Here is a 14,378-nt window from a genome sequence, read left to right as displayed (position 1 = left end):
TGGGGTGGAAGTCCTTCAATGCACAGGAAGGATCAGAGCTGAATCTACTCTCAAAAACATGAACAAAAATAGATGTGTGAATAGGGTATGTTCTAACTATATGGGGAAAATGTTGACACGGAGAAGAAAAAGGTCCAGGAAACTGACGAGTAAGTATGGCACTAACAGCATGGACATAAGCAGAGAAAATGAATTTTGCAGACAGAACTTTTACTGGGCCAAACAATCCAATATCACACAAATATACTTTGCAGTCACACATTTTGGCATAAAGTTTAATGAATTTTGGCCATCACTTTCTTCACTAATCATTGACTTTGTTCTCCCCCCCCCCCCAAAAAAAAGAAATTTGTTTTGAAAGAATGCCCAATTATTATGAACTTGGGGTGTGCAAATACCGAATAGTAGATTTTGAATGCAATTTCGAATGAAATCAAGAAATAAAGGCCAAATATAAAACAGCTGAAAATTTTTAAAAAATGTAATGCTTACATATTTTGCCCAAGAAAATATGGCACTACAGACGCTCGGGAGTCCCCTAGCAATGATAAAGAGCAGGCGCTGTCTGTGTCATTTTTATTGTCAGGTTTGGCATGATTTGCCGCCAGTCAGATTCTGAAATCTGCAGGGTCACAGAAAATTTGCACGATGCTCCCCCCCCCCCCCCTTCCCCTGTCCGTGCAAATGCATGCAACAGGCCATTACACCTTCACGCCTGCCTTGTGACAAGTTGCCCGAAGCCTAAAAAAAAAGAAAAAAAAGAACTGATGTGCGTCTACGAATGATGTCGGGAAGGAGAGGCTGCTGTGCAGTGTGCTGCAAAGATGGCAGCCGTGAACAGCTTTGTTGCCATCGCATGCACTATTCGAAAGCTATTCGATTCGTATTCGATTCGGTCTCAAAAATCACCATTCACACACACTCATATAGAGTAGCCGCTGAACTTATTGAAAGTAATCTTGCATTGTAGCGCGAAGTGACACGGACCGAGACTAGAAGCAGACAGGAGGAACGATAGTCTCTGTCTATAACCTGTGTCGGTGTCACTTCGCACTACAATCCAAGATCATGTTACCGTACCAACTCGCCGAACTATCTATCCTTTTGCATTACATATTTTATTTAAACTGCTGTAGGACGCAAGTATAGTGAACTAGAAGCCTTATAGTTCATTGTAACGCAAGGAAGGGTCATCCGTATGCGGTACAGTTGTTTGTGATATGTTAAGGCATTGAAACTATACACCTATCAACAGCAACTCCTGTGTCGAGTGAGCGCTAGCTAACACACCGACAGAAATTGCGCATCGTTGCTCGCCGAAATTGCTCGGCGACTGCTGTTCATTTTATTGAAAAATTAAAATTGATTTGTTTTTGTTGAAGACGTTTGAATGCTTGCTGCATGGTTAGGTTAGAGAACACTGCTTGAATGTTCCTGGTTAGACATCGGAAGCCGCCTGGAGCTTCGCGGTGAGGCATTGTGTGAGGAAACCAATTGAAGGACCCCTGCACAGGCGCAAATAAGCACTACGAGCGCTGCTTCCTAAGCGTTGTCTGCTACGGCGCTTTTTTACGTTACGAAGCGAACATTTCTGTGTCGCCAAAAACCAGCCTGCTTCTCGGTTCCTCTTTATCACACATTCATGCGCGATGTTCGCGTTAAACTGAGAACTAAGCAGTCGAGCAGATTTTGCCGAGAAGGAGCGAATTAACCGTCGCAGCAAGTTGTACTGCCCGGCAGTGCGTACAAAGGTGCTTACGTCGGCGCTAAGCGCCGACGTAAGCACCTTCGTATCTTCGCGTGGGCTCCAGTGCCCACGCGAAGTTTTGTACCCCCTGTGCCGCCCAAATTCTTCTAGAGTAGAAAATGGTCGCAGACAGAGCTTATTTACCTCCATTTTCTTTTACAGCGAAAGTTGTATATGGCTAACCTTCCGTAGTTTTTTTTCGGCGTCCGGCAACAGAAACGGACTTGGCGATTTCTCACAAACCCATACGGGTGCAGCGCGGCGGCACAGATGTCAAAATGCGGAACAGATTAGAACGCTCGCCGTGAACGATAGCGTGACGTCACGGTTACCGCAGTATATAAGCAGGAGAGCTATCGGTGCTAAAAACAGCCGCGTTATGGATGGGGCGGACACGTATAGTTCGTACACCCGAAGAACAACTTGCGTACGAGGAGCGCTGGAGGGAACAACAACGAGAATGTAAACGGTGCCGGCGCGAAAGGACCACCGACGAAGAACGTTCCCGCGATATTGGAAGAAAACGACAATCGCGAGCCCGGGCACCTCCGAACGAGCAATTACGCCAGACTCGTAACACAAAAAATGACAACCATTCCACTCTGTGAAGATGGAACGGCAGCGAAAGTACTTTGCTTTTCATTTGACAGCTTTGACTGTCGTCGGCTTTCGCTGCCATTCCATCTTCACAGCGTGGAATGATTGTCATTTCTCTCTCTCTCTCTCTCTCTTTTTTTTCAGACAACAGCACCACCAGCCCAGCACCGCCACCTCGGGATCGCAGTCTCGTCCGTGTCAGGGTATACACGCAAGATGTGCTGTATTCAGCCTTTCAACCGGTCTTGTTTACCGATATTTTTTGCCTAAGTAATCGTAAGTGGCTTGCGACAAACTATTTGCATTTGTAGGATCGATACACGCAAAGCAAAGGAACATGGCTTTTGCTATTCAGGAATTGTAAGGAGCCTTGTTTCGTACTTACGCGCCTAGGGAATGTGCAGTTTGTTCTGTACATACAAAATACTGAGTTTTACAATATTGTTTTGTGTATTGTGTATCTTTCTGTGCAATAGTTGAGAATAAGAATCCGAAATAAAGCACATTTCTCTGCCTGTTAATATCCGGCCGAAACGAAATAATAGCCGCATAACTAAACACATAAGAAAATTGTCACTACAAGAAAGAGCCTGAAAATGGCAGCTGTTAGGTCTAAACAGATTTCAACAGCAAACATAACTGGTGCGCGTTTCCTCTTGCGTCTAAAAAAATTGACTCGCCATTCCGGTCCTGCGAAAGGGGATGTACAGCGAATCTGATGAAAACCACCACCATACAACTGCAGAGGGGAATATGCAATGCTTTATTGCTTTAGAGTAATAATAGTAATGGTAATTTATAGTGATGATAGTAATGGGGGTAATGGTAATCTTGGCAGCACGCCGCCGGTGGTTGTATTGCCGTTTCTTTTTCCCTTTGCCGCTCCTCGTATTCACGCTGCTCCTCGGGAGTCCTAACTATGCGTTGCTTACCCATAGTGTTGCTGTAACAACAATCAAATCAGTTGCCAGGCTGGTTCTTTTATACATGAAAGGCTAGTGACGTCACTCTCCACGTCGTAAGCTTCCGTCGCCGTGGCAGCTTGCACAACACCAACCTTTACCAGGAAACGTATGCGGGCCGGGAGCGCCATGATGTGGATTGGATGCTTGTTTTGGTACTTGTTCTTTATTCAAACAAATGCTGTGCTGTATGTTGAATGCATGATACCAAAGAATAATAAATGTAAATTGAACTGCTCCTGATAATTAGGAAACTAAAATCTGAGTCTGCTCCTACGCAATGTGTACTTTATTCTTAACGTGCACCTGTTGGCACCACAAGTCGATGGAATGACTCGCGTAGTACAACATTAGCGCAGACGTCAACTGCATGCTCAACATTGTATGTACGGCTAAACCTCAACATAACGAAGTCGGAAAAATTGTCAATTAGCTTCTTTATATAGAAATTTTTTCACATTGAAATTCGATCTTTTATGCAGATAAGTACAGCCGCCGATAGACTTCCACAACACGAAAGAGACCGCAAAATGTTCCGAATAATCGGAAATATCGGACAAGCGGGGACAAAGAAAGATACACAAGGACTTCGTCCCTGTTTGTGCAGTGCAACGTTTCACAATGAATCAATTCCAACTAGGCCTGCTCGCAGTGATGCTTTCACGTACTTCGCTGGAAGCACTGGGCATTTCCTGCGTGCAGTGCGAACTTCGAAAAGGGCATTCTGGATGTCTCGTTCCGTTCTGGCTGGCGTGCCACGATAAGCAGATCCCAACATTGGTAAACGTGCGGGCATATGGTAAAGTATAACAGCGATAAACCCTACTACAGATTTCGACTAATTTTGTTGTCAACAAACGCTTCCCACTTGCTGCTTCCTCGGATTCAGCCGAACGTGATGGAATCGCCAGACCAAATATTAATTAGCGTGCATCCACAAAGCTCTCATTGGTTCCCATAATTAGCCATTTCTGGCTACTACGAACGTGTCCAAGAGCTATAATTTTTGTGCATGTTACAGCTTCTTAACAGGCGCAACTCTAGTCTTGGCGAGCAAAATGTACTTCGGATTGGTCCAGCCTGGTACGTTTCTTTCTTTTTTTTTCTTCAGTCGTCTCAAGGCGTCATATTTCCCTCTTGAAGTTCCGTCACTATGAAAGTACACACAGAACTAGTATTTTGGAACGAGACATCGAATGTACCGATTCTCGATGAGACGGAAAAAAAAATCGATGATTACGATACTCCCTAAATGCAAATTTCGAGCGTAGCCGCTTAGGTGTTGTGAATTCGCGCTATATTACGGCAAAGCATTTGTTCCTGAAAGACAAGGTGCCCTCGGCGGCGGTGCTAAGCCTCTGCTCGGGCGGCTCGCTTAGCAGCATCGGCAGACGAGGCATTTCCACCAGTTGCGTCGCTTACTGTTGAGAAAGAAAGCGTGAACACGAGAACACGTGACTCGCATTCTCTAGCGGCGGTGGCCCCGCAGGCGAAGTAGCGCATGCGCAATGGACTTGAAGCCCACGCCAGCGCTTTGTTTCCGCGCTGGCCGCAGGCCTGGCCGTGCCGGCCTCCACTATCCACCTCGCCCTTTTCGCCATACCCTCCTCCAATTTCCGCCTCCTGGTAGCGCTGCACCATCCTCTCGCTTTCCTACTCGCGTCTTTCATCTCCACCGCTGCACTCCGCGTTCGCTTTCATCTTTCGCTATGTTCGTTCGCTCGGCTACGCCGAGACCGACGCCGACGCTCGCCGCGGGAACAAGCGCCTAGCAGCTGCGCTCTAAAAAAAAAAAGGAAAGAAAAAGCAGAGACACACCGACAATCTTGTTTAGGGCAATACTTTATTGAGCGACGAGAGGCCACCGCACTCTGGACACACTATTTCTGCACCCATTCCTCCTGTCACCACTCTATAACGGTTTCGTTCGCGTTGACTGTATAGTTGCAGAGCGCCCCGTGATCTCATCAGCCGGTGCATGCCTCTCCCGAGTCGTCTTACGTGAGGAAGCTGTGTGTGTTCGGGCTACGCTGACTTCAATCAGCTATGAAAAGCGCTGCTTAAAGTGACACTGAAGTCAGATATAGATGCATGTAAAAATAAAATAAAAAGGAGAGATAAAGGGTAAGCCTTTTATCGAACAGACTATACACTGTCAGGTAACAAACGTGACATGTTGAGAGACATAGCTGGAAACGACGATATATCTGTATGGGGCGTTTTGTGATAGGCTTTCTTTTTTTTTTAACATGGCGCGATTTTTCAACGATAACACAACGGACAACAACTTGGAACACCTTTTTCTTGGGCACGAACTGCGTTGTGATGGTGCACGGATCTTGCTAGTGTACAGGCGTGAGAGTTAGGATGAAAACAAAGTGATGCAAAACTAGACAGCGCGAGGTATATATCTCGCGCTGCCGTTCCTCCTCTTGTCAAGCACGGCGCTTTGTGTCAACTGAACGAAGAGGCTAAATTTTCCCAGAGCTGCAAGTCCTACCCTCACAGAAGTCGTTACAGAAATTACGTTGTGTTTCTGTTGACTTCAATATACATTCTGTTGAGGTTCAACTAAATATCACGCATAACTTTCACAAGGGAAAGCCCTGAGCCAACCACTATCAGCTGCCGCTTTTCGGATATGATGAGCGTAATATGGGTGAAGTCCCTGAAGGACACCAGGACACTGACGTCCGAATGAGGCAATGGTGTCACGGGAACATGAAACTGATCAATAGTGTGCGAATATGGAAATAACGAGCCTGGAGCCTCTAGGCTGCTGACGGCGTTTCGGCAAGGGGACTTGCTTTCGTCAGGAGAAGCCTCACTCTATAGAACCATTAGTTTACTGCCAACCTCTCGGTAAGGGTTTCGCCTTTGTCAGGGATGCCTGTCTGTAGCCTCTTCTCTGGAGCCAACGTATAAAGAAAGAGACTCGCTTGGCCAGGGCTTCGGCGCTGCCCCGACGAAGGTTTGGCTGCAGAACAAAGGCTCCAGGATGAGGCTTCTTTTGTTCGCTCGTCGTTGGTCAACATACTGACGCGGACAGTCCTGGAGCAAGCATTTCCAATGGCGGTCACCTGTCTGCCCGGGAGCAGTTTGTTTTTAAAGACTGGACAGTTTTGCCTTCTATACTGGCACCAAAGGGTTAGGGACCTGCAGATAAGATAACGAAAAACAGTCGGAACCTAGGCCGGGACTAACACGAAATTAAATTGATGAAACTTTCACAGCGTGTCTGCCAACTCCGTGCTATGACGGTACAGTGACTGTAAAGCTCCCGCGCAGGAAACTTATCTACCCAACAACGACGTGCAAAAAGGCTGTGTTTTCTGACCACGATAGAACGGCAAGAAGATTAAATGTCGTAATCACAGGGCAATTTCACAGGGAAATTCGAAAAGCGACCTCTTGAACATTTCTTTCTGAAATATTAACCTGTACACTGAGAAGTCACACGCTGTCCGGACAGGTGTATCAGCTCAAGGAGTGCTTGTGTTCATTGAAAAGGAATGCCTGTTGAATCTAGGCTTCCTTATAAGAGTTTCAGTGAATTGACCATTTTCGCGTGTTTGACGACGGTGCATGCTGGTCGAGGCTTCATCGTGCATGGGGATATTTACGGCTTATAAATCGCTGAGAGGCACTGCTTATATTACGTGATCACTCACATGTGGCAGATCTCGTGAGCAGTACGAGAGGAACAGACTGTTGGGTACTTAACTGCGCGTAAAGCAATGTAGAGCCTCCAGAACTCTCACCTTTCTCTTACAGCTCTGGCGGCAGTCAGTGTTCTAACTAGTGCCCGCAATGCTTCCCGCCACTTCTCAATTCACCCACTTAGCCTTCGTCATTTAAAACGCCAGAGGCGATATAGTTTGACCTACGGCTCCGTTTATCGAGCAGTCACTACGGTTCAAGTTACTACTATCTTAGAACTAGCTCCCTCCTTGAAGGCTGCTTTGAACTGCTGTAGGTGGTGTCCATGCAACACGACAGTGTGTGCCACCGATGATTTTCTGTATATTGCTGCTTTGGTGTATGGCCAGTGGCGTAGAAACAGGGGGGGGGGGGGGGGGGTGCATGGGCCCCGGGTGCAAGGGGCCTGTGGAGGGAGGGCGGTGTCATATACGTCAGAAGACACCGCTCTTTCCGCCGGCTAAACCCAAGGGGGGGGGGGGGGGGTGTATGACAGAAGACCTATGGGCCCCGGGTGCCAGAAGACCTAGCTACGCCACTGTGTATGGCAAGCGCCAACGGTTGTCTGGGAGTTCCTTCATGACCCGTCCACATATTTTGTGGCAAGAATTTCATGCAGTGTAACGAATTTTGCAATGTATTCCATTTGGTGAACAGGGCGTTACGCCTATCTGAGGCCGAATAGCGACGAGTGCAATGTGCCAAAGTCAAGACCTATCCGAGACTTATCTGCGAAGCGATGACGAAGTATTCACGAAGTTGAAAAGCGCTTCATAAAACGCGAGTTCCTGTTCACGGCTTCTTGACATGATGTACAACCGACTGCAAAAATATCTTTCGAACCAAGGAAATCGCGAGAATTTCAAGCTGTCTCACAAGCTCGCCGAAAAGCTAAGAATTTATATGAATAGTGTGACCACTGTACATAGAAGCACACACTGAACTCTCTTTATTCGAGGACGAGTGCTTAGGTTTTGACGAAATATTGTTCCCTTCTGTTCTGTTCTTTTTTTTATCTTTTGTTCAGACAACTTGGCGGTTTGGGGTACTGTCATGAGTCACAGTTCTCGTGCCCTCTCCTCTATTATCTACTTGCAATCAGAAGCATCATTGCGCGAGTGAGTCGGAACGCTCTCGAATCGATGCACTTTGGACATCACCAACGGAGAAGTCCAATCAGGCCCGATTTCAGGCTTTCTTTAGTGCGTTCATATCTCTCTTACACGCCTGTCACTCAGCAACACTGCTTGTGCACTAAAACAGGCCCCATCTGTCTGAAAACACCTTTCCGGAAAAAGCAATGCTTGTGGTGCAAACCAGCGTCAACAACACCCTACATCTCTTTGAGAACCACACGTGGGAACAACGATGAAGCAACGAAATGCGCACGCAGTACCGCTAATCAGTGCTGTGATACAGTTTGGGTCATAGCCGTCCTGGCGAACAGTGAATGCGCGGTTCACGTTTGCACGATTTGTCTCTCTTACTTTTTGTTTAATGCCAAGCATTATATATATGAAGCTCACAGCAAGGTCATCTTCAATTTTTTAGTTCACCATAAAAAAAATTTCCCGCTCACAAATCCGGCAAAATGATGTTATAATTCTAAACCAAACTTAATAACGTCTGTAATAGCCAAAAATAATGAGGATATATGCAGTGGTTATTTAAAGAAATTTAAAATAAAACTAAATTGTTTCGTTTTGCGAGGAGTGTGAAGTGATAAGCTAAATTAGGAGTTTCAAAATAGCCAATCTGTGTCGTATATGTAGTAACGGTTCATTTAATATGACTCACGTGACTATACGAGAATTTCGCTATTCTCTGAGCACGAAGGGCACGTGAGCCGCAACAAAAGTGCGAAGCTCCGCCTCCTTTACGCTTTAGAGGCGCACCTACCGTGCAACTGGCGCGCAGCTAGCGCGGAGGAGCGCCCTCATTGGTGCAATGATTGGACACCGGTCGCCACTCTCCACAGCTAAAGCCCCTTAAACTTCGTAAAGTAGCGACACTCTCCTCCTCCGCCTTCATCTCTCCTCGTTTCTCCTCTCTTTCACGCTCCCTCCTCGACCGTGGCACTGCCTACACCGCTCGAGCGTAGCAAAAGCGCCAACAGCGCTCCTCGCCACTCCGCAGACGCTTATCGAGCAAAAATGGCGCTAATGCACGACGCGAGGCCCCACGTGATGCTGCTAGGCCAATAGCGACGTGGTGTCAGCCTCGGCCAGAGTGCGCGAGGAGGAGGTGGCATTCTTCAAAGCGTGGCATTACTTTACGAAGTTTAAGGGGTATTATCCACAGCTGCTTCTGCTATAGGACTGCCAACGTGCCTCGACCAAAGAAGCTGAGCGTTGCTTGCACCTCATGCGCCAGAACGGCCAGGGATAGGCAGCACTACCTTAATCTAACGGAACAATAGGAGCAAGAACGCTCAACTCGCAAACGCGCCACAGTGAGCCACTGTATAATGCTTCGCACCACGATAGTTCCTAGTAAGAAAGTTTCGATCTCTTTTTTTTTTCTGTGCTGGAATAACGCTCGCGTGAAGCCAAAACTATAGCCTTGCCGGCACGCTTATCAACATGACAACCATGGATTAAAACACGTGGCACCAGGTGCTATGAAAAACAGGTGACCGCAGCGCAGGGCGACACTGAGTTCTTTAAGCGTACCAGCTTCGAAACTACACTGCTAAATTCTTTTACAGTGTTTGACAAATTGCAGTGAGGTAACGTTCACCCCACATGAATAGACTCAATTAAGCAGGCACCATTGTGACTTATTTTGATAGTGCATTGCCGTTTCATACCGCTTTTGAAATTGTTTTTGCCTTTCTTAATTCTCGTCGTTTTCTGTTGGCTAAAATTTCCCAACAGCCAGCACTCCAGTCGCCAAATTTCGCAAACTCGTAGTTAAGAACCATTATGTGTTAATCACAGGTTTCATCGTTGCGTGCTTCTTCCTTTCTCTTTGTTCACAGTGAATATCGCATGCATGTTGCTTTCATAGACTCGTCGGTCTTGTGGGTTCATCGGCTTGCCGTTTTCTGAAACATAGAGCCTGGAAGCTGTTCCGCAACTGGTGCAGGTGAAGAACCCTGGTAAATGCTCTGAAATGACACGGAGTAACGTCATACAGCTTGTAAGGCCCAACAAAGCTAACGAGATAGGGCCTGTCTTTTCTTCCTACCCCGGGCGGCACACGAAGTAACGAGCTTTGGTCCACGTTCATCTAACTACAAGTAGGGATGTGCATCGTAGGGCACTTGTAGACGTTGTCCCGCCGGCCGCATTGGCACGGTGACGGTACCGTCGGCTCGACGTCACAGCCAGAAGGTGCGACGTCACCGTTCGACGTCACAAACTCGAGGAGACGTCACTTGAAGGAAGACAAAGCAAAATAAAACAACAAAAACAAAAGCGTCTCCACACACGCACTGGGCACGTACGTATATGGTGCGCTTTGAGGTTTTCGGTTCCAGTGTTGGAGGAGAGGGGGGAGGTTAGAGTGAGAGACGTCGTGCGTCTCCTGGGCCTCGTTAGGAGGGAGAGCGCCTTCAGTCCCAGAGCGAGCATTTCTTCTCCGGGTTCATGTAGCTCCCGAGCGGGCAATGAAAAGCCTTCGCGAATTCGTCGAAGTTCTGCAAGGCACCGTTGGACCTGCAACAACGTGGAGTTCACGGCGGCTTTATCAAAATTTCATACAAGTCCGATTTCTTCAGTTTTCGGCTATTTCTATGCTGTTATTGACACGATCTGTCGTATGAAACAATGACTGATAAGCCTGAATAAAAAAAAGATCATACTTTAGGAATTGGCTTCGGGAATCGAGGGTTATCCTGGTTCAATTCGAAGACTTCAAATATATGTCGCGCTATAAGAAACGATTGATTAATGTGCCATTGGCTGAATCTAGGCCGATGATAGGTAATATTTTTTTTTACTCGTCAGATACAATTCGTGTGATGGTCACGTGGTTATTTTTGTTGAGTATCTGCAAGTGATTAAAATTATGACATTCAATGTTCAATTACGTTCACTGAGAGTTTAAAGTTGATTACAGCACACTCGATGCGAAGGTGAGCGAGCCTTGATTAATTACACGTTTCTGTAGATGGCTTGTGCGCGCGCAACGACAGCGGGATTCCATGTCCCAGAAGCGTATATAGACGCCGCCAGACTTAACCCGAACAATGAAGACACATCTATAGAGGTTTAACTTTAGAAAGCACGGGTTATAAGGAGCAAGCATCGCATGCTTTGAAATCAAACGTATTAAGCTATTACATTGAAGTAACCTCAACCAGAAATGCCCAGCATATTTCGCAGGAGAAGCAAAAAGACACTTACTGGGCGTTCCGGTTAAGTATAACGGTCACTGTACTGTATCGTTAACTATGAGCAAGAGAAAGAGGACACATGAACGTGGAGAGGAAGTGATCAGCAGTGGCAGAAAAGCGAGATACCCAATGTTTCGACAAGGGGAGCTGACACAGACAAGCGCCCTTGTCGAAACATTACGGCTCCACGCTGAGCCTCCCTCTTTACGACCACTGTTGATGTGAAGTGGCTGTATAGCGGTTCTCTGGAATACAGACCTGTACTTGCCAGGACTGTGCGTTTCAGTCTCGTACTTCTTGTAGCCTTCATCACTCACGACTTCGCACCAGATCTGCGTTTGCCGGCGGTGCAGACATGCAAAAAGGGGAAGCGAAAAAAACGAAGAGAATAGGCATCAGCGGATAAATTTCGCTCTCAAATATTTTCAACCCTGCATTCACATACCGCATATACGCGTGTAAGTGCCGCGCTCCTACTTTGGAGGGCTAACTTTTGCAAAAGAAAAAAAAAATTATACGTCCCGAGGGAAAGTGAAGTTAGTTCCGTTGCCGCTAGATGGCGGCTAGCTTTAAGTCAACGCCGCTCATCAACGCCAACGTCAACGCCGCTTATTCCTTTGTGTGGCGCGTCGTCTCGGCTGTGTTGACAGTGTTTCCAGTCAGATCGGTGGCATTTCGCGTCTGGAGAAAGGAGCCCTGTTTGGGTCAGCGCTCGTAAGGGACGATGGGCCGGCATCTGAGGTCTTTTACTTACTCCAGCTTTATGTAATTTGGGCCTCTCTTACCCTCTGGTACAGTTGCGGAAATAGCATGAACCTCTGGCGGCCTTCATCGGCCTGACCCGTGTAAGAGCCGCACCCAGCCAAGATTCTAGAGAAGAAATGTGCGGCCCTTACACTTCGGCTGGAATCTCTTTAATAAAAGTGGCGCGACCCCATACGGCTACCTGAAGCGGTCACTAGAAAAGAAAGCCGCAGTGGCTGCTTTTGGGATAAGATTTTTGAACCGCGCGCAAGAAACCAGCAGCTTCGGGGAGTGGATGCCTCCCTCGGCGGAGGCCGACAGCGTCCAGCGAGCGCTGTGCGCCTTTGCCGATGATTCTCCGCACGGTGTAATCGTGCGAGGGAGCATTGCTCGGTACAGCTGGCACTGTCAGCATCTCCTGATTTCCCCTCACTATTACCTTAGTAGGACGATGAGCCGTCCGTCTTTTAATAAATCATCATCATCATCATATTGCCGACACGCAAATGTAAACGGGGCCTTGAAAGAATATTTTGTTAGTCTAAGCAAGTTTAGTGCAGTTCTTGACAATCAGTTTAAGTGAAACGTCGCTCTCACGACTCCGCGTTTACTACGTGGGTTATATTGATTGAGTAGTAATCGTAGGTTGGAGGCCGGATGTGGGATATGAATGCCAAAGAGAAAACTAATTTGACCTGTATCAGTAAATTACTTATTTGTAATACGCAAATAAAAAAAAAGCTTTCACGCTGAGACAAGGCTTGGAAAGCCAGAAAACACACAAGAACAAAAGACCAGTGGCGACGCCGCCTTGAATATCTTACACCAACTCCTCGCCGTGACGTCATTCTGACGACGACTGCTTGGGCCTAGTTAGCTTTTTATCAGAAAAAGGAACTTAATTGTGTTTTAAGTGAACCAATGACTGAACTTGGCAAAATTTCAAGAACATTTACTGCGCTACAACGTGCCAAGTACGATAAAATAATGTGAAATTCATGACGTCACATTTACGTACCGGCAATGATGTTTCGGCCCCATATATATATATATATATATATATATATATATATATATATATATATATATATATATATATATATATATATATATATATATATATATGTGGAAGATTGGCCTTCGTTTTGACTTTTGGTATTCAGCCTCGTACCACGAAATTAATGGAAATAGTGAATGCTTTTTAATGAATGCTTTATTATTGTACACTGATCTAGTGTTTTTCTTTAGTGTTCTACTAAAACGCTAAAACAACCGAAATAAGTCAATGTCAACCACTTTGCCAGCATAACCTTCTTTCGCAGTGCTAACGTTGGCCAATCTGCTTTTAACCTCATGCTTTGAAGCCCGTTGGACACAAGCAACTTCGGAGTTCGTCTTGCATTCACACTTTCTTCCGCTTCCGCTCAAAAATTAGCAAAAATTAGAAAGGAAAGGCTGTAGTTGGTTTCCATCAAATTTTGCCTTGAATTCATTTCTCCGTTAAAAATGAGGTACGCTATCTATGGCACAGAATAATATCGAGAAAAAGGTATCCTTCTTCCCTTTCTTTTTTTCGTCCCCCGAAGTCCTTTGCCAGAGCAGGGTGTCAAGGCGGTCGCGAATTTGGTTAACTGATCTGACTCAATTTTTGACGCGCGCGCTTAATTCAAGCAAGAAAACCAACTCGCAAGCATGAACACAAAACTGCCGATTCCGCGAAAAGGCTTCAAACTCGGCATTGTCCATAACGAGAAAATATTCATAGAAATTCTTCAAGTCCACTATAATAGTGTCAACAATCCATGCCGGCGATTTAGCAACGACTAATTGGTTGACTAATTGTTTTCTGTAAGTCGTTCTATTTTTCGGCGATCGCGTGCTCTGTGATAATGGACGCTAGATATCAATTCTAGACACGCTTATAAGACGAGTACATATGCTAAAAGTTAGCAGAAAATCTACCTGCTAGCAGCCACACCGAATTCAAATTTCGTGTACAAACCTGGGCGTATTGAACAAAGAATACTTGTTCGTTGGTCAGTCCCAGGCCCGGCAATCGCGGCTCTTGCCCATGCTTCGCAGCCCAGCTCTTGTATGCCTGAAAAATAAATAGAACAAGCTAGGCATCTTGCACGTCCCTGAGTTTTCCAAGTCACATAAAAGAAGTTTGCCTGCCAAATGTATCGATGCATAGCTCCATGTCCTTTGCGAAATTACGTAACATGGGAGTTATATACGTTGTCCATAAACGCATTCATGCTAGCTGAATATCAAAGAGACACCAGGGCTA

The 14,378-nt window shown here is 46.2% G+C and overlaps 1 protein-coding gene across 2 annotated transcripts in view; it reads right to left on the bottom strand.

The window, feature by feature from the left end:
* Window positions 1–5,145: 5,145 nt before the first annotated feature.
* LOC135920060 (neprilysin-1-like) overlaps window positions 5,146–14,378 on the bottom strand; it is an 83,641-nt gene continuing 74,408 nt past the window's right edge. Inside the window, exons 19-22 of one of the 2 annotated variants that reach the window (XR_010570162.1) lie at window positions 14,091–14,186; window positions 11,603–11,676; window positions 10,454–10,664; window positions 5,146–6,462 (exon numbers count right to left, since the gene is read on the bottom strand). Coding sequence is in view for 1 of the 2 variants with exons in the window: in XM_065454112.1 (XP_065310184.1) it covers window positions 10,562–10,664; window positions 11,603–11,676; window positions 14,091–14,186 (273 nt within the window). In the remaining variant the exon portion in view is untranslated. Of the gene's footprint in view, window positions 6,463–7,492; window positions 10,665–11,602; window positions 11,677–14,090; window positions 14,187–14,378 lie in introns of those variants that run through there. The other variant, XM_065454112.1, reaches the window with a different exon arrangement.

This window comes from Dermacentor albipictus, chromosome 2, assembly GCF_038994185.2.
Source record: "Dermacentor albipictus isolate Rhodes 1998 colony chromosome 2, USDA_Dalb.pri_finalv2, whole genome shotgun sequence".
Classification (NCBI taxonomy): Eukaryota; Metazoa; Arthropoda; class Arachnida; order Ixodida; family Ixodidae; genus Dermacentor; species Dermacentor albipictus.
The sequence above is the reverse complement of the archived record's forward strand: the minus strand, read 5'-3'. Positions and strand labels throughout refer to the sequence as shown.